The sequence below is a fragment of the Cydia amplana genome, chromosome Z (genome assembly GCF_948474715.1).
Source record: "Cydia amplana chromosome Z, ilCydAmpl1.1, whole genome shotgun sequence".
In the NCBI taxonomy this organism is placed as follows: domain Eukaryota; kingdom Metazoa; phylum Arthropoda; class Insecta; order Lepidoptera; family Tortricidae; genus Cydia; species Cydia amplana.
In genome coordinates, this window is record NC_086096.1 from 15,971,166 (window position 1) to 15,998,915 (window position 27,750).

The 27,750-nt window shown below is 40.4% G+C and overlaps 2 protein-coding genes across 2 annotated transcripts in view; one reads left to right on the plus strand and one right to left on the minus strand.

Annotated features, from left to right (window-relative positions):
- The first annotated feature begins 220 nt into the window (after positions 1-220).
- LOC134661768 (E3 ubiquitin-protein ligase MYCBP2) overlaps positions 221-27,750 on the plus strand; it is an 82,353-nt gene continuing 54,823 nt past the window's right edge. Inside the window, exons 1-34 of the mRNA XM_063517952.1 lie at positions 221-336; positions 961-1,113; positions 1,423-1,675; positions 2,324-2,470; positions 2,555-2,761; positions 4,485-4,811; positions 4,899-5,075; positions 5,155-5,433; positions 5,773-5,907; positions 7,130-7,279; positions 7,824-7,976; positions 8,211-8,322; positions 8,400-8,556; positions 8,899-9,041; positions 9,557-9,733; positions 10,100-10,275; positions 10,595-10,820; positions 11,282-11,780; positions 11,961-12,127; positions 12,230-12,414; positions 12,520-13,275; positions 13,458-13,610; positions 13,762-13,860; positions 14,186-14,419; positions 14,850-15,059; positions 15,409-15,546; positions 15,777-15,955; positions 16,384-16,627; positions 17,024-17,190; positions 18,024-18,189; positions 18,513-18,634; positions 18,909-19,013; positions 19,599-19,768; positions 20,084-20,249. Coding sequence (XP_063374022.1) covers positions 1,022-1,113; positions 1,423-1,675; positions 2,324-2,470; positions 2,555-2,761; positions 4,485-4,811; positions 4,899-5,075; positions 5,155-5,433; positions 5,773-5,907; positions 7,130-7,279; positions 7,824-7,976; positions 8,211-8,322; positions 8,400-8,556; positions 8,899-9,041; positions 9,557-9,733; positions 10,100-10,275; positions 10,595-10,820; positions 11,282-11,780; positions 11,961-12,127; positions 12,230-12,414; positions 12,520-13,275; positions 13,458-13,610; positions 13,762-13,860; positions 14,186-14,419; positions 14,850-15,059; positions 15,409-15,546; positions 15,777-15,955; positions 16,384-16,627; positions 17,024-17,190; positions 18,024-18,189; positions 18,513-18,634; positions 18,909-19,013; positions 19,599-19,768; positions 20,084-20,249 — 6,671 coding nt within the window. The 5' untranslated portion in view covers positions 221-336; positions 961-1,021. The remainder of the gene's footprint in view (positions 337-960; positions 1,114-1,422; positions 1,676-2,323; positions 2,471-2,554; positions 2,762-4,484; positions 4,812-4,898; positions 5,076-5,154; positions 5,434-5,772; positions 5,908-7,129; positions 7,280-7,823; positions 7,977-8,210; positions 8,323-8,399; positions 8,557-8,898; positions 9,042-9,556; positions 9,734-10,099; positions 10,276-10,594; positions 10,821-11,281; positions 11,781-11,960; positions 12,128-12,229; positions 12,415-12,519; positions 13,276-13,457; positions 13,611-13,761; positions 13,861-14,185; positions 14,420-14,849; positions 15,060-15,408; positions 15,547-15,776; positions 15,956-16,383; positions 16,628-17,023; positions 17,191-18,023; positions 18,190-18,512; positions 18,635-18,908; positions 19,014-19,598; positions 19,769-20,083; positions 20,250-27,750) is intronic.
- Positions 21,161-27,568, minus strand: LOC134661767 (uncharacterized). Its single transcript, XM_063517951.1, has 3 exons — positions 27,235-27,568; positions 22,706-22,893; positions 21,161-22,628 (listed from the first exon to the last, which is right to left on the minus strand). Exons 2-3 carry the CDS (start codon positions 22,850-22,852, stop codon positions 21,453-21,455), a joined length of 1,323 nt encoding a protein of 440 aa, XP_063374021.1. The 5' UTR covers positions 22,853-22,893; positions 27,235-27,568; the 3' UTR covers positions 21,161-21,452.

Sequence of the window (27,750 nt, forward strand, 5' to 3'; positions counted from 1 at the left end):
AAAATTTTGATAATAAAATGCAGTCTCAGGGGGGCTACCGCAAAAACCGAATTTCGCAAATTGCGGGGATCTTTCTCTTTTTCTCATTAAGACGTAATTAGAGTGACAGAGAAAAATGCCCGCAATTAGCGAAATTCGGTTTTTGCGGTAGCCCCTCAGTTGCGTAGACAGCAGTGTCAGTTGCCAGATTTACCGGTTTTTTTATGAGTCTCGCTACACTAGCGCCGTGTGTTTATTGATTTTTTGACATTATTACAAACTTTACTTAGCTCACCGAGTTTGAAATACTAAGTTAACTATAATGAAACAAAAATAATGCGGCAAAAGCAATACCAGGTACCAATTATTATTTTATAATAAAACTAAGTGTATTAGAGACTGATACCGAGTTTATTTATATTCACATTTTTATATTACTGCAGGTTAAATCGCCGTGTTGAAAGACCAATACAATACTTTATAAAATATGTTTCGTTAAGCGATTTGGCGTAGGTTTACACTATTTATAATATATGCTTGGCGTTTGCGATTGCGACTGCTGTATTTTCAATCAAATAAAAGAAAATTTATATGTTTAATTCATAATGCTGCAGCGATTTATTTAAACGTAGTCGGTGCCTCATTGTGTTTCTTATATTATTTGATTAATTATCATCACTTTAAAAAAAAAAGGAATTAGCATGGTATCTATCAAGCGTTTGTTATTTAAAGGCCTCCTTTTACTGTTTAGTCATAAATAGCAAAGTGGTATGGCTGCTAAAAATTAATTAATTAATTAACCACAGTATCTGTAACGCCTTTAACATTCAGAACGTGTAATCATGGAAATTAATCAGTGTAAACAAGTAATTTTGTAAATAAAATTCTGGTGCTTTAGAGAAAAATTAAGCTAATAGATAACCAAATTTGAGCCATGCCTATTTAGTACCTGTTTTGTTTAATATAATGGTGTATTTTCAGTTCCTGCCATCAATACTTTAGCAGAAGCATGTCGTGGCCAAAATAGACAACATAAGTCACAATGGCTGCTCGGATCCAAGTGCCAGAGCTCACATGTATGATACCTGAAAACTATAAAAAATACTTTCGTACACTATGCTGGAGTGGCACTAGGTTAGTAAAGATGTATTTAAGACTAGTGGTTTTATGACCTGTAGACCTTGCAAACCCCCATTTTGAAAAGAATCCAAACATGAACCAACAATACTAATTCATACAATTATCACACCTACTTACAAAATTTTACAAGAATCATTTGAGAAATGCGACGTATACCTAAAGGAAAAAGCGAGACAGCCAAACAGATATATGAAAGTACTTTTGCCCAAGCTGAAAAGGCCATTTCACTTGCACTTTGCACTCACTTGGTCAATATTATGTATATTAATGGCTGTTTAAACTATGTTGTTCTATTATTTGCAGGAAACCAGAAAAGAAAGGCCAAAAAAAGTTTGGAAAAAAAGAAAAGTTAAAAAGACTGAAAGCTGCTAATGCACTTGCTGTCTGTTTTGCGCCTGCACTGTTGGGAAACCCTTCTCAGTTTGCAGTGTATGCAACGGTCCGTAGGTCAGTGCTTACTCGCTGGAAGAGTCTTCATGGTTTGGTATCGGATTTTTCTGATGACAGTGACAATGATGACCTTTCATCCCAACTTCCAATGGCCAAGTTACCAAAGGTTGGTTTTTAAATGGAGTATTTCTAAAGCCCCGTCTCCATATCGCGCGGCAAGCTATCGAACATTAGCTCGCGCGGCAGCCGCGCGCAATGGATACCGGGTTGGTTCGCGAGCCAACTCACTGGCTCGCGATCCAATGTTCGATGGTTTGCCGCGCGATATGGAGACGGGGCTTAAGAAATAACATGAGATAACTTGCTCATTTCTTTTCCATATAGTTCGAAAGAAAACATTTTTGCCAGGGGTGCTGATATTGCTTTTATAAGCATGCATGCGTGCATGAAAAGTATTTGAAACATAATCAGTTGAGTGGTCTTCATAGTTTGCAAAAACCTCACCTGTTCATAGTAGAAGGACGTAAAGAGCAAAGCAAAGCAAACTTGCAAGCAAGCAGCTTTGCGCTTTGCTGTTGCAAAGATACTCCATTTAGTGTGAATGTCAGGATGACAGGATGATTGCTATGTCCATAGTGTAAAAAAGCATCATTTGTAACTGAGCATTGCCTGACATGTTTATTTTGTTAAATTGTCTAACATTACATCTTTTAATTAACGTAAAAGCGTACATACAAATAAAGTTATATTAAAAACGAATATTTATTTTCCCGTCGTAACTGATGCCTAATGCAGTGTACAAATATTGTTACAGATCACAGGTATTGGCTTGCGCACAGTGTTTTCATTGATATCACAAGCTCGGTTTACAGATGCGCACTTTTGTGAGCATGCCTTGCGGGCATTACTTGATGTTCTGCAAGGCCATGCGCCTGAAGAGCTGGTGCAGGAACCTACCGAGGTACAAGTTTCAATCAGATTATATTTTATTATATCGGGTATGTGGAAAATTTCAATATTTCATTTGCCATTTATTTTGTTACAGATAATATCAAATTTACATGCTATGCTAGTCGAAGTTTCGAGTGACACTGGCCCTCTAGGATGCACAGACACCCCAACAACTCTGACAGCCCTAAGTAGTTCCTGTCTCATAGCCTTGTCAGTAGCTAGAGGCGAAGCGGAATTAATATTGAATGCAGTAGCTTCTCTTATAATGTCCTCTCCTTTACTTTCGGAACAATATCTACAGGTAAGTAAAAAAATAAAAGACATAAATTTTGTAATTTATAGTATTTTATGCAACCGTTGTTTAAGAGGGGTCAAAAAAGGCGAGTGGCGTGAGTAACAATTTGAGGCGAAGCCGAAAATTGTTAATAAAGACGCCACGAGTTTTTTTTGACTCAGTTAAACAACGTTGCATACAGAGATGCGATTTATTTGAAATACTTCTATTTAAAATGCAAATACAAAATGCAAAATACCTATTTTGTATTTTGCATTTAAATGCCTTTTAGTAAAAACCATTTTGTATTTTATTTGAAATACTTTTCGAGATGTATTTTGCATTTTTAATATTCATTTCAAAATGCAAAATACTTTGTGATTAAGTTTAGCCAACATTACCAGTCAAACAAAATGAAATGAACGAATGACGCTTGTATTGCCGAATTTGACCGATAGAGGCGCCTGCTAGCCATGCGCGCCCTTTTTTTCTTCTTTGGTCAGAGTGCGCGTCTTATAGCCGTTTAGAGTTTAGACTCGCGGCTCGGCTCGCGGCGCGTCTCGTGGCTCGCCTCGACACACTCGCATTCGGCTTGTCATTCGGTTATAAACCTTTTGCTGTGCCGTTAGTGTTTAAATTATATTAGCTCGACGAGCTTGCGAACCACGAGAGTCTAAACCGGCTATTTATGTCTGACTAGTGTCAATGTCAAACGAAAACGACGAACATTATCTATTCTATGGCTATTCTCATGATAAATACCTAAAATAAATAAAAATATCTGAGATTTGGTCAAAAGGTATTTTATTTTGAAAAAGTATTTTGAAAATACCTATTTTGCATTTAGCATTTGAAATACAAAACGCAAAACTATTTGGTATTTTGCATTTGAAATAGTAAATCTGAAAAGTATTTTGCATTTTGTATTTAAATGCTTTTTTAAAACCATTTTGTACATCTCTGGTTGCATACAATACTTTTTCTACGACCAAGCACTTACTTTGAAAAAAAATTGTAAATTTAACAAATATTTTTCATTCAACAAAAATAATAACATAGCTAAGATACGCGACCTGGCCACCACGCCCCGCGCCCCACGACCGGTTGGTCAGCGACACCTTCTTGTAACTCATGAGGCCTTGGTACTTGATTACAATTTTGGACAGTTTTTTCTCGATTTTGGCCACAGTAGCCTATGGAGACTAACAAGCAACGCTAAGCGGTGTTCGTAGTCTATGGATCTTGCTATATTACGGGCCTCGCATGCGCGTTTCTGACTTCTGAAGCAATTTTATTGTTTCTACTAGTTAGTACTCATCTGTCAGAGATGACAATTAAAATTAGGTTGGCAACAATGTATTTCATACAATATTTTTTAAGTGGTGATTACACGAAGTATCGTAAAAGTACCAAAAAGATACTGCGTGTATGCACAAATGGGGAATAGACTAAAGACTTGTCTTGACAACTATAACATAGGGGTTTAATGGTGTGTGTACGACCTTTTAAATGACAAATAAAAGTACGGGAGTAGAAAAAAGTACTTTAATGTCGTCATTCGTAAGTTCGGTGCCCATCGTAAATCAGCGCTGCGGCTTGTCGTGGCATTACGTTAAGTAGGGGTCCTTTTTTTCATCCGTCACTTTTGTACCCTCTCTTATGTAAGTAATTAACTGTAGTCACGTAAAAAAGTGTATTTTCTTTCTTTTTTTCTTTCCTTAAACACTACAGCATCAATTTATACTTGCAGGTGCCAGCAAATTTGATAACACTTCAGCGCAGCGTCCATTCCGTAATCTTAGGTCCTCCGTCCCGTAACCAGTGGTTAAACTATGGCGTTCCTCATCAATCTCTAGTCACCAGTTTCCCAGTAGACATCCCTCTTCAGTTGACAGCGGGCTCGGGAGAGCTAGTAGTTCGCGCTCTCGTTTCCGACGGATGTTTTCTGTACGTCTTTACTTCCAAAGGACTCCTAAAGATTGGCTCGGGCTATGGCAGTTCCATAAGGCAACATGTGTATTTGTACAAACCAGATTTCTTCGCTAGTGATAGACACGGCTGGCTAGGTTACTGTAAAGTAAGTACACTTTAATGTTCCGTTTATGTTTTTGATATTAATCTTGCGCTCTGCATACAGGATTAATATGAATATTTATTCTTACAGAATAAGCTTTATGTAAGAATCGGAAGGAAAAAGACTGAAGTTTTTGAAATTGATAAAGATACCTTTGAAGTTACTAATGTGATAAGATTGGAGCCCGGCCAACCCGCTCCCGTCGAACCTAAGTCGGCTGTCTTTACTGACGGCAATCAACTAGGATTGATTATACTAACAAATTTCGTAAGTGGATTTTATCTTTTGATCCATATTTAAATTTATTGTAAAGATTAGTTTTTTTAATTATATGTTTTACCCACAGGATAATCTAACAATTAGAATGTACGACGTAAACACCCCAACGGACCGAGAAGAAGGCGCAGCGCCCGTCGTGCTGACGTCACGCAAGGAGCTTAATGTGCCCCTGCTGCGGCGACGCACGCTGGCCCTGGGCCGGGCTCCGTTCGAAGATGGTCTGTCGCGGAGGCCGCTGGAGTTGGACGCGCCCGTCGCCATGCAACTGGATGACGACGATGATGATCCTCTTGTAGGAATATGCTCGGGACAGGACTTCGGGCTGCTGATTACTAACTCGGGAAAGGTGAGAGATGAGCGAGGATGCGAAGCGTAGGATGTGTTTTAAAGAACTATAATGGAATCATTGCACGCTGCGCAGCTTTTTTCGCCGACTGTACTTTACTTACAGATACAATTCTAACAAACCCAAAGACGATGAGGTTGCGTTATTTTATCATAGAGTTCCTATGACCACCTCCCGTGTCCATGAGATCACCTCGTTGGTACCATAATATTGCATTGTCACCCAACTTACATATGTTGAAGTTTCGCCTCAATCGAATAATGGGAAGCGGGTATAATTTAGCTTGCAAGGTTTTACCAAAACTTTAATTAAAAGTTTGTAATCAATGATTAATTTCAGGTATATTACACCGGCAAGAGCACCAGTTTGGGATACAAAGCCGCATCTCCACACATAGGACGGTGGACGTTAATGAAGGAGACCTTGTTCTCGAGGAATGACGCTCCTAACGTGAAGAAATGTAAAGTGGTTCAGGTTTGTTTATTATTTCAATAAAAATTATTTAATAAAACAAGGCAAGGGCACTGGATGGCCGGAAATTTACTTATGGAAATTTAAAACCGGGGGCGATGACTATATGTAGTTCGTTTTTTTAGCATTAGAAAAAAGGTAAACAATAGGCTACATGACTAATTTTTTTTATGGTATCAATCGATCGGGTTTGTTTTTAGGATCAAATGTCTATATGGGACCCATTGCATTAAAGTAACACAAAAGTCAGAAATTGTAGTCAAAGTCCGACAGTCGCACTTCACTCGCGAAACGCCCTATACAAAACGGCCAGAGGCCGTGACGTCATCGCCCATCTTGTAGTATGGACAAAACAAGATAATTGCGTTTTTGTCGATGAAATATTGTTGTTGTTATATTGCTATACAAATGTTTTGTTGCTATACAATTTTTTTTTGGATGAAATGTAAGGAATCGAATGGTACCCTTACTTTTATCGTTTTTGGAAGTTAAAAAAAACTTAAATTTTGAAACTTTCAGGTCCTGTAATTTTGTAATTTTTCAATATTTTATTTTAATATCCACATTATTGTGATAAATTGCTCGTTTGCTATCTATTATACTACATTTTGTTATAAAATTCAACATGTGTCATCATCCCCATTTTGACGTGTCTTTTTATTAAAAACACTTGAAATATAAGTCACGGCAAATATGTAACAATTATAGGATATGAATAATATACGATTATTTACATTGTTATGCTTTCATAAGTAATAGTTACTGATTAAAAAAAAGGGGTTTTCAATTAAAAAACACGTCAAGATCGCTTATATTTCTAATGCTAAAAAAACTAACTATAATTACCGTATGAATTATTTCATTGCACTTCCACTTCATTAAAACGTGTAGAAAATTCAAAACAAAAACTACAATAGGCTATTTGACTGTATTTAAAATAAATTGTTTTACACGGTGCATTAAATAAAGCACCAGAAGATTAATAGAAACACGCAGACAGCAGTTATTTTTAGACACAATTTCTATTTTAAAACCCGTATAAAAATATAAAGAACAGGTAATTTGATTGTGACGTCACATGCTAGTGTTTCATATAAAATTCAATGTAGCGATAACGTTTTGACAGTTCGAAAAAAAAACTGATTGGACTAGTAGTCAAATACCCTATTTAGCGGGATCCTCCCCTCCTCCTAAGCTAGGTAATTAAAGAAATCGTATCGTTTAGGTTGCCGTTGGTCACGAGGGTGTGCACGCGATTCTCGTCCTGGATAACGGCACTGCTCTATTCACGGGCGTGGCGCGGCGCGGCGAGGACGGCGACGCCAGCAAACACCGTCGGACGCCTAAGCCCACGAGACCTAAGAAAATTATCAAGGTTTGTCCACTTTGGAGCTTCACTGGGTCTTTAAGGACCTTTTACGTCAAGTCTCTTCTTAGATTGAAAACTAAATTCTGTGATTACAGATTTGTGTTCATATGACAAATGCGTTGAAATTAAAACTTTATAATTTGTAAGTAGGTCAAAATAAATAAACAAATGTCACACGCTACCTTCCAATCAGCAGTGACGTTTAATTAACTCGTATCTAAAAAGACTCACCACTCAAAGCGCTCTGACCTATTTGGTAATAAATATTAGTTCAGTCAGTAGTAACCAAAGAGTAAAGTATGATAGTAACGTTCTGGGGCCCGTTTCTCAAAAGCTTGTAACTTGTAATACAAGCGGATAACAGTGTGTATGTGACAGTTATTGTTAGAAAGGGACTTCCACTTGTATTACAAGTTACAAGCTTATGCGAAACGAGCACCTGATATATTAGTGCAGTGTTTCTAAACTGAGTGAACGGTTTTGCAGTTTCGAAGCACAATAGTAATTAACAAATGTTTCAATATGTTCCTTTTTTCTGGTTTATCGTCAGGCCGAAGGTCACTTCATAGTTTACGCCGCGTGTAACTACGGGTCGACGGCACTGGTCACTCGGCAAGGACTGTTGCTGATGTTCGGCAAAGACACGCAACAGTGCGACTCTACAGGGCTCGTCACCGGATTGAAAAACGAGAGGATCGTTCAGGTAAATTATAACAAAACATATGCGAATATTTTTTTAATTATACAAAACAACTAGGACATACAAGGTGGGTAAAAATAACTGCATTCCTGTTTCCAGGGAGGTTTGGGATTATACTGAGCAACTTTTACTTTGGGACCAACATCGAAATCGCGAATAGCTTTGGTTGTTAAGTGAACTGACGAATTATGTTGTTAGTTTATTAGCGAAATTAAAAAAAAAAATTTGCTTTTGTAGGTCGCGCTTGGAAAAGCTCACGCTGTAGCGTTGACTACCTTCGGCCAAGTTTACACGTTTGGTATCAACAACAAAGGCCAGTGCGGACGCGAATTTGGTTTCACTAAGGAAAGTGAGTACATTTGATCATTACTAAAACATATTTTTACGTTAGTTGTCTTGTGTACTATCGTTTTTTTTATTCGCCAGAGACGTTCTCGATGCGCCGGCAGAGTAAAGAGCCGCCGTTGTGCGTGACGCACACATTTGCGACGGACTACTGCAGAGTGTGCCCCCTTTGCAGAGAATGTACGGGCTTCTCGAGCGCGTGCCATTGCGCTCGGCTTCCAAACAGAGTGCCTGGCGAGTGAGTCATTGACTACATAATACTTAATGTATTACGGTCGGCAGAATAACATTTTAGGATTAACCCTGTGGGCTCAAACTTAGCGAAATACATACTAAAACATTTAAAACTTACATTTACAATTGAAGCTTGTCATTGCTGACCCGATAAGGCACCCGAGGGACTTAAGGGGTTAACTTGCATTGCGTAGTTTTTTTAAACACGTCGTAAAAGGCAAAGCAAAAATGTAACAGCTTATAATTTAGAAATTAGTAACAACATAATAATATTCATAAGAAACTTGGAAATAATTATTTTGGCAGTAAAAATGTTGCGAATGTATTGTCTACTCGATGTTCGAAGGAAATGTGGGTGCGGTGAAGGTGACAGCGGTTGTAGTTCCTGCGGCGTGTGTCGGCGCTGCGCGGACGCGTACAAGAGCGTGTGCGCCGAGCGGCCGCCGGCCGACGACGATGAGGACGCCTCCCGCTCCGACGCTAGAAGCGGTCAGTGTCAATCATATTATCTAACTATAGATTAGGTTATACTCATAGAGTCTGTTCGGAAAGAGAAGAGTCGTGGAATGTATCGGGCCCCATACTTTCCACGACTCTTCACTTTCCGCATAGACTCTACACAAGGAGCACAAAAAATACTTCCATATTTATTTCAGTACCTACGAAGAAATCTGTTATTTTTCATTAATGTTCGCATTCCGTTCATCTTTGTCATAATCGTTGTTAAACGTGAGCTTGTCCCTTTTTTTTCGGTGAGCGGGAGCTCGTAAGCACGTGCACATTTCTCGCGTATAAGCTCTTCAATTTTGGAACTCCTATAACATATCTTTAGTTATAATAAATCATTGGTCAGAGTTCCATACTAACACAAGTGAACGGGTCGCACAATGGCGTGTTAAAGGACGCCAAAACATACCCTGGCCAGGGGTCAGCAAAATGAGAAGAGCGAGCCCAGTAGAAATCAACAGTTTTGTAACTGTCTGATGTTGTGAATATGATTGTAGACAAAGACAACGGCCGGTACGGGCAGTACGAGGGGCACAGCACGGCGTCGGAGGCGGAGCGCGACGGCAGCCTGAAGGTGAGCTGCCTGCCGCCAGCGCGCGTCACCGTGCCGGGCGGACACCGCGTCGTCGCCGTCGCCACGGGCCTACACCACTCCGTGCTACTCACTGAGCATGGTACAATCACTTTGTAGAGCGGCATAATAAGTCTTCATTCACATTGCCATTCATTTTTGGTTCTGATCAAAGCTAGGGTACTAGCCGTTCACAACCAGAGTTTTGGCTTCAATTACTTTCGCTAACGAGGACAGAACAGAATAAATACTGTCCCGTGACTACATGTCGATGGTATTATAGAGGTTTATTCTTGATCTTGCTTGCACTTGTTTACATTAGTATGACATTAGTTGCACTTGTTTACATTAGTGTGACTCGATTGTCGTTGGTTAGGTTTAGCTGACTTCATATTAGTTTAATGACTCAGCTCTTAGGGGATATATTTTCATAAATGGGGAAAAAAAGTGAATGCCATTTGTTGAGCAGGCGAAGTGCTAACGTTCGGCTCGAACCAGTACGGGCAGCTGGGCGCGGGCGACGTGTCGGCACACCATCGTGTGGTGCGCGTGCGGGCGCCGCGCGCCAGCGCCGTCGCCGCCGGCAGCAACCACACCGCCGTGCTCACCCGGGACGGCGAGCTGTACACCTTCGGGACCTACCAGGTATCACAACACACCTTGTTATGGTGCTAATGTTCCGTTTCAACCAATGACGCCACGCCACCTTGTGTTGTGCGAGCGTCCCCGGTGCCGTTTTAAGTTATACATAGTTGGAATTCAAGAAGTTCCCTTTAATCGCCATGAACCCTTAAAAGGCTTCGTGTGTTGTCACGTTCGCAGTTTTGCCGAATGATGAATGAATAAAGAATTCATGGGGTGGTGGTATTAAATGTGCCCCCATTTAAGCGATGGTTTATTGTCAAGCCCTAACAATGTGATTGTTATTCTAAAACAATTCAGATTTTGTATTTTGTCCTAACAGAAAGGCGCCCTTGGACGACCACGTATTGACGAGCCAGCGCGCACGGACCGGTGTCCAGTGTGGTACGCCACTCCAGGGCGCGTCCCTCGCTTGGGGCCGAGGCATTCTTGCAAGGCCGTGTGGCTCAGCGCTTCCGGTGATCAGACATTCGTGCAAGTGTCGCAGGCTCTCATCAAAACTGATACACTCTTCAGCTCGACAATAACAGCCAATAGTAATACCATAGGTAAGAAATTGCTTGATATGTAACCTAAGTCGATTACGGACAATGGCGTTGCCAAGGGAGCGGGGGGGAGGAACAGCCCTCCCGTTGAAAACCAAATATTATAAACAATGTATCCTCCTCTCCGCTTGGGCTATATCAACTTCCCTGGTCCATCAGCTGGCGACGCTCTTATTTACGGAATCGCACTTATCAACGTGGAATTGCTACTCTTCAGTCTTCTCGTATTACGTACTATGTCCGAATGGATACATAGCTAATTATACTGCGTTATGGCCCTATTACACATTAATTAGTGTTAGCACGCGTTCATACATTTCCTGTGTGTTTTAGTAGCAAATGTACATTTATCAATATGTAAATAGTCTTAATCGAATACCTATTTTGTCTCTTCCGTCAATTCCGCGTCAATAAGCAATATGATACCCTTGAAAGTTATCACTACATGATGTTCTACTTTTTAGTTATTCTGCCGAATAGACCCGAGCACACATTCAAATGTATAACCATAAACAAGAATGACGGCTCATGCAACGCTTGGACGGGCTCGGAGCAAGTCGACTTTGTGAACACCCTGGCCTGTCTGGATCCCCTGTACGACGTTCTCTGGTGCTACCAACCGCAAATGAGGGTTATGAAGTGCTACAACATATTGGCATTCGATTCCCACAAACTCCAGAGGTGCTGTAACAACGACTCTGAACTTTATCCTAATGATGGGGAAACCGAATACCCCAACCATGGCAGCATGAAAAGATTGGAAGACTTTAAGAATTTGGAGAACTTTGAAGTGATTTGCAATAACGACGACCGGCCGGTGGACAATGTGGCGTTGTCGAACATGTCGGTGCTCAACCAGGAGTTGGCGATCCCTTGCGCGCTCTCCTGCTCTGTTACGAGAATACATGCGGCTTTGCATCTGTTGGGCTGTTTGGATTCTTTAACATATGCACATGATTCTAAGTAAGTATCGTATTCAACAAGAATTTTATCATTATTGTCGCTGTGCCCATAGCCTCGAAAAAGATTCCTGGCGAGCAACACCTTCGCGTCATGCCATTTATTTAACTACCCGTATAATTTAAATAATTTGTTACACTTTTGAAAATGGTATAAGTAACCATACAATTTCTTGTTTTTTAGACCGTGCATAGTGGAATGTAAAAGAGATAGCGAGTCTTCTCCCGTGGCCCCTGCGAAGGATGACTTTCTAACGGTTAATCGTTTCGAAAGCCACGGCGGCGGTTGGGGCTACTCGGGCCATTCAGTCGAAGCGATACGGTTCATGTGTGATACTGACGTTCTTTTAGGTACGTATACAAGATTACTTACTCCTTATTCAGCACGTTTAGGGAATGCTCTATAAAACATAGACGTAATACGCTTCTGTTTCTGTTGTTATTTACTTGCAGGCGGCTTCGGCCTGTTCGGTGGTCGGGGCGACTACACGGCGCGGATCAAGCTGTTCGACATCGGGCCCGAGGGCGGCGACCAGGAGGGCGACGGCGAGCTGGCGGCCGAGAGCGAGGAGGTCGTGTACGAGTGCGCGCCGAGGGACCGCTTCCCCGTGCTCTTCGACGCGCCCGTGCCGATCGTGGTAGCTAGCCTAGTCATTGTTATACTTGCACAATTATTTTAAGGGTTTCTGGGTAGTTTGTGTGTCTAAATTACGAACGCTAAAATTTTTTCTGTTGCTTCACAGGCTAACAGGTGGTACGTTGCGTGGGCGTGTATTAACGGTCCCTCCTCCGACTGCGGCTCGTCCGGCCAAGCCATGGTCATCAACGACGAGATCGGATTCCATTTTAAAACCTCCAAGAAGTCTAACAACGGGACTGACGTGAACGCAGGCCAGATCCCCTGCCTGCTGTACAACACCGTGAGCCTCGACCACTCCATGCCCGTCCGACACGTCGACTCCGGAGACCCGATCATAATTCTAACCAAAAACATATCAAGAAAAGTTACTGTGTCGTGCTTCCGTTCGCTTATAACTCTCTTACAGTGGAGCTGGAATACTTTTAAAGAAATTGTTCTAGAAACAAATGGTCAAATACCAATCAATTATCAAAAACTAACGGTTATGAAACATCAAAAAAGACTAGTCTACATAATTCGAGCATGTTTAAGATTAGTTAGGTCTTACGTAAATGAAATTTATCCACAAAACAATAAGAAAAGGAATTCACACGAGTACATGTCATATTTTGACGCGATCGCTGATGTGAGAAATTTAATACAAGCAATAATGACCGATCAAACCCCGACCTGCGCCATGCTGCCGCGCAAGCCTGGCAAGAACAAGACGCATAGAATATGCTTTGTACAATTCGCCCTAGAGATGACTAATTCTATACTACAAGAGTGCCACGAGACAATCACTGCGTGCTTCCATGCTTTCTTCCCGACGCCTAGTTTGAAATGGAATCATCTTTGCTCACTTTTATTTTATGTGAAGGTAAGCCTATAATTAGAACTAAGATTTTTTGATATAATTTCGAAATTGGGATAATTCAACGTTGAAATACTTGAAATATCGATCACGCGAAGCAATTGTCATTCATAATCATCCCATAGAACCTTTCTTAAATTGTATGAGAAGTAATTGAGTATTTACCTATTAAATGTGTATTATTGTAGGATGGAGTGGTTCCCCCTGCCCAAATTCGGGAATTGACGGCCACTTGCGCGGCGTTATGTGGTTCACGAAGCTTGCGTGACGTGCTGCAATACATAGTGCCCGTGACGCAGAGCTGCGTCAGCCTGAATGAACCCCGCCGGCCAGAGACCAAGGTTACTTACAAAACAAACAAATTTAATTTATTTTAATGTACTTATGAATTATTAATATTATTATAAATGGACTGTATGGATTGTGCTACACTTTTGTTTTAAAATGTACAGTATCATCATGAAATTCTTGCAAATTAACATTGGTGCACAGGTGGTAAAAGAAGTCCCATCCAAGTCAGCGACGGTCCCTCGATCGTCTCATGCGCAGAAACCGCCTCCCATCCCACCTAGAAACAGTCACGCAAACAAAGTAAGTATTTAATTTAGTTTTCTTTACTTAACTTTATTTGGAAAATGGAAACCTTAGCTTTTTTTTACAGTCAATGAATCTTGGTGTCGAATAAATAGACATAAACACACAGCGTGGACGGCGTATATGACACTGTAAACTTTTTCGGTTTCGTCTCTTATTTTCAATGTAATAAGGTCTACTAAATAAATACCTTTTGTTTGAACTTTGAATATAGACTACTCTTTATAAATTACGGTGATTGTATTGCTTTTGTATTGCTTTCCTGTTATATTTTTATAGTTTCAGATGTATTACATGTTTCCCTTACTTGGTTCCTGTTTAGCAAGCAGAGGCCACCGATGCCAAGGCCAACCACACCGAATGGCACCTCCTCGACGTAGTCCCTCGCCTGCTGGACATAGTGACGATCCCCATCAAGCAGCAGATGATGACGCGCCAGTGCGGCCAGCCGCATGACCACGGCGAGATCAAGCAGAACGAGCGACTGGCTGATTACTGCTGCAAGTTCGCCGCCAGAATCATCGCGGAGCTGTCCCATAGTGCCACAAATATTAGGGTAAGTCAATAGTAGTTAGTCAGACGGTGCTACACCGAAACTCCTGGCCGTAGTGCCACGCCTGCTGGACATATTAGTGAACCCCATCAAGCAAAAGCAGCCCCTCGAGATTAAATAGAGCGACGGAGTATATATTACAGATGTGTAATATTGCTAGCAAATAAAATCGTGTTCTATAAAGCTAAACAGCATTTTTTTTATAATTAATTAAGCACTGTCGTCGACTCAGTTAGCTGACCATTCGTAAACCTTTTAACGAGATAAAGTCCTGCTCCTGATAGTTGATAGATTTGACCTGAAATGTAACCTTTACTCATTTGTCATGACATGATATACTGTACAGATAAGTTTAGTCACAACCGGCGCGTTACAAGTAACTAATTAACCCTAAAATAAGAACAAGAATTAATTTTACCCTTTTATGGCTTAGGAGGACCTAGACACAAACGCAGTAAAGCACCTGACTACCCCGTCCCGCTTTATGCGCGTGAACCAGTCTCGTGCGTGGAACACGGGCAACGGCAGCCCCGACGCCATCTGCTTCACCGTGGACCGGCCTGGCGTCATGCTCGTCGGCGTCGGCGTCTTCGGCGGCGTTGGCAACTACGAGTATTCCATTGAGCTGTTGCACGATGTTCGGGTAGCTATAATTACACGCTTCAGCGTCCTTCTAATATTTACTTGATAGGTCAGTCATGTACCTTCCCATTGTTACATGATTGGAATTAAAAAAAATTGTATGGTGTTTTTTGAGGATCCGAAACGTAGTCACGTAGAGAACCAACCAGTGACGTGTAGGGTGTAGGACACGTTGCATTGCGACACAAACGTTGTTTTTTTTTAATACAGATCTAGCTGCGTAAGCAGAGCGTCACTGCCTGTTGAGTAGCCTTAATTGAATTCATTCGAATTTTGTCTTCATTAGAATATACATGACTAGTTTAAAACCAGAAATCCCCGACATACGTTTATTAGCGGCATATTTACAGCAGTTGCGGGCGTCAGGCGAAGAGTCGAACCCGGCGCACTGCTGGGTTAGCGTCGAGGTGGCGCACGGGGCCTTCTCCGCCTCCGACTGCCAGCACGACATGGTGCAGCTCAAGTTCGACCGGCCCGTGCCTTTGAAGGTTGGTGCGAGCTTACAAAGGATTTGTGTTCAAGCTCGCGTGTGCAAACTCAGATTCATAACTTAAGTCTCAGTAATTCCTAATTAATACCTAATAGATAATCTCAATTACGCGTACTGTTATAAAATAGTAACGCCAGATTTGCTAGTCAGTTTCAGTTGCAAGTATACTGTCCCTATAACAAGTTCAACAAGAAGTAAATCCCGTGTTAACAAGTACAATAATTGCAGGAGGATGTACGCTACGCCGTCAGACTGTGTAACCACGGCGGGCGAACAACCAACGGCGACTGCGGCTTGCCCTCGGTGAAGGGTCCCGACGGTACCACGTTCCGGTTTGCCTCCTGCTCGCTGAGCTTCAACGGGACGACGTTAGCTAGGGGACAGATTCCTTGCCTTATCTATTACAGGTACCTAATTGTCTATCCACCCATTCCATTATAAGGGTACGTTAATCATCAAAGTGTGTTACAGATAACCCGTGTCTAGGTAATCGTGACATGAGCTAGAGTCAGACCACGCTAAGTTTTACGTCAAGTATGAAGCTTATAGGCATATGTATGCATTCTTACTGCCAAGTTTGTGCAAAGTTAGCGTGGTCAGAGTCTACATTTCTCACATTGATTTTATGATTAAGAAAGAAAAGGTGACGTTGAACATAAGTGATGTCAAGATACGAACGCCCCACCATGCACCACTACGCATGTTCAACGTCACCTTTGCATTCTTAACATGCACAGTCAATGCTAGCGTAAAAAAATGTGTATGTGCTTTCTCTCCTTGGATAGTAAAATTAAATTTGACGAGTTCAAAAATGTCTGTAATGTATTATTTTCAGTACGTCAAAGTCCATAGCAAACAGTTCGGAAAGCGCAGACACGCTGATATCGGCGCTACGCGCTATCACTCTGCGCGTGGCGGCGGCGGTGATGGACCGCGGCGCGGAGCTGTTCAGCACGCTGCGCAACGAGCTCACGGCCGAGGACCTCCGCCGCAACGCGGCCGTGCTGCAGCACTCGCCCGCCATCGACACGCTCATTCCATACACGTTGGCGCACCTCGAGGGGCTGGACGACTCCAAGGTGGGTACCTAATGCTACGAACATGCCGATAACGCTTAACGATGAATAATCATAGGGCTAAAACACATTACGAGTAACTAATTGAGACTTTTAACCTTTTGAACGCCACAGACGGCAATTGACGTCAACGCAAAATCGTGACACCGACGCCAAAGACGGCATTTGACGTCGATCGTTTTTTTATGAAAATCTACTGAAAAACACCCCACTTTTAGGTTGGCATTCACAAAACTAAATTTTACCCCCGTGGCGTCAGTGGCACCGCAAATGGATGCGCCGTTTGGCGTTCAACAGGTTAAAGTCTTAAGACTAAGGGGTTTAGTGTGTTGTACCTTAGATTTCTTTTAAAATTTGCCATGATATCTTTTTTGAATAATATAATTTTTATTGTCACAGAGCGTCATTCAATTATTAGAAATGATCCACAAGCTGCTGCCCCACGTGGCAGCCATGAATCTACTGGTACCGTCGTCGGAGGATGGTCCCACTACGACCACCACGCACTATTACACGTGGTTAGAAAGCGACCATCCATACAAGCAGGCCACTGTCACTAATATGAGGTAAATCTGTTTATTTAATGGCTCTTCGTAGGCCCCACTAACAACCATACATCCTCCATATTGTAAATTTTCCAAAAAAACAATCGATAAATACAATCCATATAATTATCGAACATGCTCACCAAATTTCACGAGAATCGGTTGATATTTGCGTTCTGCAGAGGAGAACAACCAGACGCAAGCATTTTGCACTAGCTGAAATGGAAAACTTCGCTTTTGCTCTGGTAATAATAAATAAGTAATATTAACCCATTTACAGTTAATAAATAAATTGTATCATGATTTGACCTGTTATATTGAAAATATTATAAATAATATGACTATGACTAATAACACATCAAAACTAGCATGGATGTAACTAATGAACTACAAGCTAGTTACATTACCGTCCGATAAGTATACCGTCAAAACTCACACAAAGAAATATGGCATTAGCTTTATAGGAAGCGTGCAAAGTGTAAATATCAAGTTTAAGTTTCCCATTTAGACCACAAGATGGCAGAACCTATAACGCACAAGAGAGCGTGCGTGCATTGTAAGGGGCAGCACCTGCTATGGTGTGAAGTGTCACTGTCAAGTTTAAGTTTCCGTTCTAGGCCACAAGATGGCCGACTCTCTTAACGTGCACGGTCCCTATTCGCTCTAGCGTATGTGTATTTAGGTACCCGTAATGCCTTCAGTGAATGTTTACGCCGAGTCGCCTTTCGACTCTGTATAAACATATCTCCTTTTTTTAAATGGTATAAATCATGACACAGTCGACCACCAAAGGCAATAGATATAGATTGTAAGCAGATTGAATGTTGTGTTCCTAATATGTTTTATTTATACAGGGTGCTATTTCCCCCAAACGTGTCCTGGGTGGTGCTGGAGATGGACCCGCGCAGCGTGACGGCGCAGCCCGAGGACTCGCTCACTATCTACGCCGTGGCGGGCGCGCCCAAGAACCGCTGCCACTGCTCGCACGACACGCGCGCCCAAGACCCGCCGTTCCGTAAGGTATATAAGGTAGCGCGTCGTTCATTCATTCATTCACTCCATTTTGATAACAGTTGAATTACACACAACTGCTTTGTTCACTGCGCTTTTTTCTCACTACCATTTTTTAAATCGCTTCGCTGCTTCAAAAAATGTATTCAGTACATTGGCATTGCTTTATAAGGCGCTATTGTCATTAAATCAATTGATGCGGCAAATAAATAACGTCAATATATTACGATATTTCACGATTTACTTATGTTAATCTTTAGTAAAAATAAGAAGAGTATTGCAAGAACACTTTATACAGTCCATAGAGATTAATAAAGTATCTGATTTAGCAGCGCCTGGTGCAGCTGACTTCGGAGTCCGGCGAGGCGGAGGAGGTCGGCGACGACGCGGACGACGCGCCCTGCATGCACTACAACTGCACCTACGTCAGCGTCACGCCCAAGCTTGCCAACGTGTAAGTGCACACTGCCATCATCACACCAAATAAAAGCTGGTGGAAAGTTCAATTACCATGATAACGAGTATTGTTTGCAGCGTTCGTAAACGTATCGCTCAAAGTAAATTCTAACGAAAGGAACGTAACCTCTCACCACTTCACTACTCCGCTCGGTTCTCCTAGTGCTCACTTCTACAATGGCTGACAAACTATCATTCAACTTGTTCCCTTCTTCTTCTAACCTAACCTAACTGTGACATACTTCTTAAACACATTTGTTTGTTTGTTGCAGTATTTCTGAATGGCCACAAAAAGCTTTACTAGTACCCGGAAACGAAGTAATCTTCTCTTTGGAGACAGCGTCGGATTACCTCACTGAATATAACAAGACCAACCAGTAAGTAACTAGAACTGTTTTTTTAGGGTTCTGTACCCAAAGGGTAAAAACGGGACCCTAGTACTAAGACTCCGCTGTCCGTCCGTCCGTCCGTCCGTCCGTCCGTCCGTCCGTCCGTCCGTCTGCCTGTCACTAGGCTGTATCTCACGAACCGTGATAGCTAGATAGTTGAAATTTTCACAGTTGATGTATTTCTGTTGCCGCTATAACAACAAATACTAAAAACAGAATAAAATAAAGATTTAAGTGGGGCTCCCATAGGCCATACAACAAACGTGACGTTTGACCGAAGTTAAGCAACGTCGGGCGGGGTCAGTACTTGGATGGGTGACCGTTTTTTTGCTTGTTTTTTTGTTGATGGTGCGGAACCCTCCGTGCGCGAGTCCGATTCGCACTTGGCCGGTTTTTTTTTCTATTTACTCAGAATATTAGACTGGGGTTCTTCCTGTTCATTGATTATGAAAGCCGTAAATCGTGAATGAAGCGCTAAGAAACTACATATTATTATAAAATGTGTGGGTCACTCTATACAATTTTCAACATTCACTTCCCTCATATATTCATCCAACTTGTTTAATCTAGTAGTGAGGATAACCGTTTCGGGTTCCGCTGCCTGTGCGTGGGCTACGAAGACGCGCCGTTCACGACGCAGCGGCAAGGGCTGGTCGCGCTGGAGATGGAGCTGGTGTACGCGGGCGCGTTGTGCGCCTCGCGGCTGCTGGCGCCCGATCTGGACATACCGCCGCTGACCTTCTGTGAGTACCGTTCTATCATCCAAATTCCATCTGATTCCAAAGTCGTGTCGGGGTAAAACACCAACACGAATTTGGAATCCTTCGGTCGTGTTTAACTTCATCAACCGGTATTTACTTGCACGTACTCTTAACGTTTACGTTTAAAAAATCATGATAAGTAAGGTATCAAACAATTCTTATTCGGAGTCATAATATTAAATAGACGCAATGTTTATCTAACAATAGCACTAAGTAAATATAGCATATAGCCTTTATTCTTGTTCGGAATCCTATCCACGTCTTTACATGAATGTTAACGAGGGTAATATTTCACAGCAACAATAGTGGAAGTCCAAGTACTGGCCATGATGGGCGCGAGTCCCACGGGGGCGGAGTCGGAGTCGGCGCAAGACGGAAGCGAAGCGCTCCTCTTAGCGCGCGGGCTGGAGCTGTCTTCGCCCCCCACTATTCATCACGTACTCGACGGCCAGCCGCTTTTAAGGTAACGATTAACATACTACATTACAGCATATCAGCTATTGGAAAACTCATAATAATAGTAGTTTGTGATATAATTATGTAATTATGCCAATGCGGCATCGTTGCTCTGTCGTGGAAATCAGATGGAGACTCCGAAATATGTTGATCGCCAATTTAACGCGAAAGTGGTGCTGTAATGAGTTTACACAAACTAATTAAAATATAATATGAACGTAAAATGGCGGTAAATGAAAACTTTTTCAAAGCATGTCACGCAACCGTAATTCATAATAATTGCTCATTGCGAGCAATGACAATCAAAATTCAAGACTAAAATTAAAACATTGGGTTGGTATTTGGCTTGAAGATTCAGATACCTCTGGAACTCGAGGATTAATGTCGTTCATAAGGTCATCCTCGGCACTCACTACAGTTTGTATCACTGCCTATGATAAGCTAGATGCGCAATTAGGTACGAGAAAATGAAAGCAAATTAATAAAAGTTCTATATAAAGTTAATTTACTCCAAGGGACAGGGTTGTCATTGTCTTTAATTTTTCTATATCAGTCATATTTTAAAATAAAACAAAAGACTATAAACAAGGTTTTTCGCAATGCGTGTATAAGTTTATAGCTTGACACTTATATTGCTACTTCGCATATTAATGAGTAAAACTGCACAATTGAACGTCAGATATTTGTCGACGTGTAAAATGCAATAAAAATAAAGTAAATAATAACAAAGAAAAAACCGCAAACATTCTGACAATCGCATGCATAAAATATCAATCTTCAAAACAAGTTTTCATATTTTCGATGGTGATTTGTCTACCTGGGTGTTCCTAAATAGTGTTTATTTCTAGAAGCCGCTTTAAATAAATCTTCAGACAATTGTAAATTTAAGTTTTGTGAAAAACGAAGAATACACATGGTCTAGTAGCTTTTTATTGCATTCCACTTATCAAATTATACAACAAAATATATAATGTAATTCGTTGGATAATACTTATAACTATTGGTATATATCCTAAATTGGCACAATGTTTACCTTACCTTACGCTTTGAGGTAGAGCGATAACATGCTAAATTAGCAAATAAATAAATGTCGTGTCGTCAGAATATGTAATCTACGTAAATTATTTGTTGAAATGTCCATTTATCATGAATCAGTAGACTTGTTAGAGGACCTAGTGGCAGATCAATTGACCTCAATACATGCTTCGGTTCACAAGTCGGTGGTGAGAAGTTCGGCTCGTTCCACTACTATATGGAACTCAGTTTCTCGATATGTTTTTCCATCTGGCATTACCATTTGCATTTTCTTCTTTTTCTCATTTTCCTTTTTCACTATACAAAAAGTTATAATCGCCGCGAGAAGTACAACTAAAATGACTCCCACAAGTATAAATATCCAGTATATTTGCTTATATGTTCCACATCGACTGTTTACGTAAGTCGGTATCGACGTAAAATGTTCTTCCAGGGAATACCAGCAGGATAGCGTACCTCCTTGCTCTCGCAGCACGGCACCCCATTCTTTTTGTAATTCACAACTACAAGTTGTATTCAAGTTGAGGCCATCGATACGCAAGGTCAGAGATGTCTGATTGTATGCCAGCGAAGCCGGTGTCAACTCAGTAAACGTATTGTTATCAATAAGCAATTCTTGTAGACCCATAACTGAAACAATGTTTATGTCAGCGGTGAACCCAAAAAAAGCGCCCTTACGAAGGGTCATAACGCTATTATTTCTAAAAGTAATGGGTCCCCTGGTATTCATATGAAAACAATCCCCTTCTAAAGTATCAATAACGTTATTTTCTATAATGACTTTCTTTGGTGAACTTACAATAAATGTTAAACTATAAACATATCTTATGCTTACACCGTCTATTCTAAAAAGATTGGTCACTTCTACGTCCGACATAAATCTGCTCGGTAAGGTGCCGATGGAGCCTCCACGAAGTAGGAAATTCACTGTACTGAATTTTTTGAAAGCTTGAGTTTCAATATTTTCGTATAAGTTATCTATTAATTGAATACTTTTTACACCGGTTAGACTAGAGAACGCGTACGGCTTGATAACATTTATTTTACTCTTACTAATTATTATATCATTCACTCTTCCTTGTATGGCATGCGAAGATATTTCATTAATGGTACTGTTATGTATAAAAATCCTGATTCCGGGGTTCATATCACTTTCACTTGAAAATGGCGACCACGCTAACGCTCTGTCGTGAATGTACACATGACGCACGTTTCGAAGCTCAACGTTTCGAAGCTGGATGAGATTACGAGCCATGTCCGGCAGGAAGTAAACGCGGGCACATCCGTCGATGACTATCCCAGTCGTTGTAGACGGGACCCTGTAGGCTCCGTCCGGTCGCAACGTTACCTCCTGGTATACAAAAAAGCCTTTAAAAGGTGTAACAATTTTAAGAAAGCCAAGCGGTTAGGTACTGATATGAAACTTACATCGTAGTCCCTGGTACAGTTGCATATAACTCTAGTGAAGGCATCACATCGGCAAGACTCGTCTTCGCAGGCGGTGGGCGTGGCGAGCTGAGAGAGGCTGCGCGCCGCCAGCACCGCCAGGACTAACCACAACGTCGCCCAACGCATGCTCCTTGTTTCACGTCACCATCTCACTCCTCATCCATTCCCTGAAAATCACAATACGCCTGTTGTTATTTTAACATCATAAAGTGGGAATATCTATCCCGGCTACAGTTCAAACAAAGTTCAACCTTTAAATTTCTTATCCCATTGTGGTAAAATCGAGCCTAAGTTAGGTAGGACCATTATTGTAAACGCGACGGTAAAAGTAACCTAACAAAGGACTTGTGAAATGCGTTTTACTTGTAAGATGATCATCACCACGAAATATATATGTACCTATATATGACAGTTATGAGTATTGAGTATCTGGCAAATCAAAACTTACATTTTTATTGCAATACTAGTAACATGTAGGTAGGTACCACGTTGTTTAAATGAATGTGTTAATTTTTGTTATTAAAGAAATGACTTCATGAGCGGTTCAAGTCGAACTGAGTCACGTACAGCATCGTTATCGCAGTGGCGTTATCAGATATGCACACTCACCTACACGCGGGGCTGATTTATATAGGTATCGAGCCACAAAGGCTAGTCAAGGTGCACTGTAAGCAATTTGAGATAAGCAGCTATAGTATGCTGCCGTACCAATACTTCATAAGGTCAATGTGGCTAATTCCGTTATAGGAGTTATTCCGTCCACGAGCGTATATTTCTTTGATTTTCAATCGTAGGAAAAAAAAATATAGCTGAATCTAAAAGCAATCTTTGTCTATGAATTTATCAATTTTGTTCTTTGTTCGAGAAAAACGCTAATGGACGGAATAGTCCCTATGACTGAATTAGCCACATTGACCTTATAGATTTCTGTTTACTTCATATGCACGTCCAGTTTATTATTAATACTTATAGATAAGCTGCTTAAATATTGCTAATTTGTTCCCGAAATAATACACTATTCATTCGTCTGGAATTAGGTTTTTGAAAATGAAATAAACAATTACAAAACTGAAGTTGAAAATGTCGGAAATCACACTAGTTAAATACAAAGCAATTCGACCTCAGCCATTCGCAATATAATTAGAAATAAATATGTATAAGAAAAGGCAATAAAAATAAAGCTATTGTTCTGAGGCAGAAACTTTGTAAAATCTCATTCATGAACGAATCTCATTCATTTTGCTCTCTGAATAATAAGTCCCTAAGGATTAATATGGATTCAATTACGGCTTTGACCACCATGATTTGTTTCAACTGGTATTCTTGTGTTTTGATGATGACAAAAAGTTTCATTACATTGATAGGTACGTCCTACATCTTTTACAACTTCTATAAACATACATACATAAGTATCATTGATTTGTATTATAATCTAATCCTAGAGTTAAAAGTTAAATAAACATAGAGGTTGAGTTTCGATCGCACGTCATCCCATCATATGTTTTTATTTTAGGGTAAACAAATGTAGTCTGACGCGACCGGTTCCAGGTAAGTCCAGAAATTCCATAAGATTCCTGTTCCAGTTGCCTCTATTTCTCGGAAAATCTGTCCGCAATTACTATTTTATCCAACACTAATAAGAGAAAAAAAAGGTCTGTTTTTCCTGTACCTTCTAATAAATTACTTCATTATAAACTCTTAACGTCACATTTCTAATGTATTTGCTGATTTGCCTAAATTAATCCCTAAGTTCGGTTTATTTCTCAAAGTAGCTATTAATGATTACTGAAAATTGAGAAAAGTGCATGAAACATGTCTTTTAGGTTCCAGGAAAACGCTTCATTTTCATATTTTTTTATCTAATTGTGAATGAAGTAATTAGTAGAGCAATTGAATCGACAAAGAATGTCCAACTCTCGGATACCGAAGGCTGTTTGCGAAGTAAATAATGGGATCGATTGACGGTTCTAACTCAGCTGGGTAGGCAGTGTTCAGGTTACGCTGAATAACATCTGTTCGTGTCCGATACCAAAATTTCTGAAGATAAATTTGCTTGATTGTACAGGTACCAGTGTTTAACGAATGTAAGACAACTCTGCCTTCTCCTTCACAGCCTGATACGACATAACGTTGAGTTTTTCCTCTACTTAGTCTCCCCTTCTTTCTCTTTGCTTCAACTCTTCCTTCAATGATGTACTTTATGTATTGTACCTGTAACCTGTACCTATTTAACTTTATTGTTCCTACTAATTACCTACTATGTCTAATTACAATAACGGCGAAGAAAATAATGGTACCTGAATCTTACAGTTGTCATATACCTACCCGTCCTTAAGATACGTACAATTATAACAGAGTACACGCATTGTAACGTGATGAATGTACAGTTCAGTTCATAAATATGTATACATTTCTTTACCTTAATCCATTGCAATAAGGTAATAAATGTATACTTATTTATGAACTCAACTGTATAATGTTCGTAATTCAAGAGGTTAAATGTTGAACTTTGTCTCTGGATTAAAACAGGTGTCCAATGGCAGGTCGACCTCGTGTGACCCATTTAATCTATGGTGTAGGTTGCAAATTACCGGCTGCTCCTATTGTCGCAATCAGAGCGCTACTTCAAATTAGATAAGGGGTCTTCACTGAGCGAGTTATAATAAAGTTAAGAATCCTTACTCTAATTAAATTTAATAGACAATTTCACCTTCCTACTTGTGATTAACATTTTTACTACAGTTTGATTGAGTGGATCCTAAAGTTTCATCACTGAACGGTCGAATCATCGATATAAATAAATGATTTTAACATTGAACACTATTTTATTGGTTGACGTCTATCGTTTAGTAATCAACGATATTGTAGGTAAGGTAACTTTCAATTTAGCAGCGTTTACAGTAGGCATTAGTGAGACAGTGAGTATAATGCTAATAGCATTGTCATATTACTATGCCCGCTGAAATTGAAGAGTGCACATATTATTTTTATAAGAGTTCATTAAATCTTAATGTGATCTCTAAATGTGATGGTTAGTGGTAGTTTGGGGGTTGAGGTTTGTTTGGATCATTCTAGTATGATATGAATTGGAGCCCGATAACGAACCGTTGAAGAATAGATTTACTCTACCTGACTCAGACTGTATAAATGTACTAAGCACATACGTAACGTAACGAATGAAACAACCAATGAGTAATATAGGAAGAGCTTTAACTTACCACCACAAAATAAACCAATCTTGCTACTTTATTTTAAATATGTAGTCCCTTAAAGTCAGTAAATTTATGGCACCATTTGACTCAGTTCATTAGCATTATACCTACAATAAAAAGCCTTGAAAACAATAAAAATGAGCAGCAGAATAATTAATTAAATTCGGCTAAATGCCGTGTTGCTTCTTCCAGAAATCTTTGTACGATATGCATGAATCTTCGTTATCTCGAACATTAGCAGCACTTTGGTGCTTGGTCATATGACGTATGCGTACTACTAACAGCAACAACATAAAGAACCAGTAGTAGACTTAATCTCGTTGCAATAAGGTCTACGAATGCTCATTTAATTGTGTGGACGGTGGTACCGGACCGTGTTATTGAATTAACTCATAACTGTCGGCTTCCCGATTTAGTCTTCATTGTAGGTATATACTTAAACGCTCATATATTTTTTCTTCTTTATTCTGGTATATGTTAATTTGGATATTTAACCCATGTACATATGTATATTACTGTAATGTCTATTAACGTACGTACTTATAATGTTTCATGTTATGATCTTATTTATTAAACTAGTACAAGATCCAGCACCAATTTTAGCTCATTCATTGCCAATTGTACAAAATAATTAAATCAGTAAAAAACGAATCACCTCATAACAGGTCCATGCATTTGGTCATTAGTATTTTATTTATTAGACTGAAAGGCGGTTAAGTGGCGGTTCTTAAAAGTGGACTCAACGAATTCTTTGTTTATATACTTGGGTACCTACCTACCATTATAGAGTACCTACTTTGCTTTGTCAAAGGTGCTTACTATGCTGAATGCTATATTTATTTAGTTAGTTATGAAATAGCTGTGACCAATATCTCTATTACTAGCTGAGTTTGCGGCTCCGCCCGTGTGTGATTCGCCATTTCACCTCCCTCACCTTTGGGGGTGAATATGTGGGCTCAAACTTCAACTATTGGGTATGCAATATTTAATCACAATCCGTTCAGTAATGTAGCCGTGAAAGGGTGATAGACAGAGTTACTTTCGTGTTTATATATTTATTACTAGGTAGGTAATCACAAAAGGTAATGTATAAATCTATCAAACAGAATTCGTATAAATAAGTGATGCTAATATTTAAGGTGCACCTATTCCTTGAACTAATACATTGTCGCAGATATTGTTTACTTTCAAATTTATTGGTACTAGTCTAAATAAAAGTTTTCGGACATTCATAATAAAATTGTTTAGTTTCAGACTAAAGGTATCATATATGAAAATATATTTTATGGTACTTACCATATTAAATGGAATTCCTCAGTTTACTCAATATTACACCTGGAACATAAACTTCAAATATGTCAATAAAAGTTCCGCGCAAGTCACGATGCACTATTAGGTTTGCCAAGTCGTTCAGGTTGTGTCCTTACGGCGTCTTTGATGCACTTAGATTGGCCAAGAGTATTGTTTTTGCCGGTAAATTGCGTAGTAAATATGGATGATACGGAGGAAGGACGGTAACAATTGATACGTCGAGTGGTTTCGATTCCCGCGCATGCGAATGGCACGGCCGGCAGCGCCTCGCGCTGCGCTCGGTGCGCGCGACCTTCAAACGCGCCGACTCTACCTCTACCGCTTCACTATGCTACTACACAAGGCACCGTTCGCGGCGTAAAGGTTTCGTGACATTAAGCCTATCCAATATGGAAATTATAGTTGCAGAAACTATAAACTATGGTGTAACACCTAGACTTAATACACCTTAGCTGCTTTTGTTATATAGGTAGCGTGTTTAACTCTCATATATACGACATG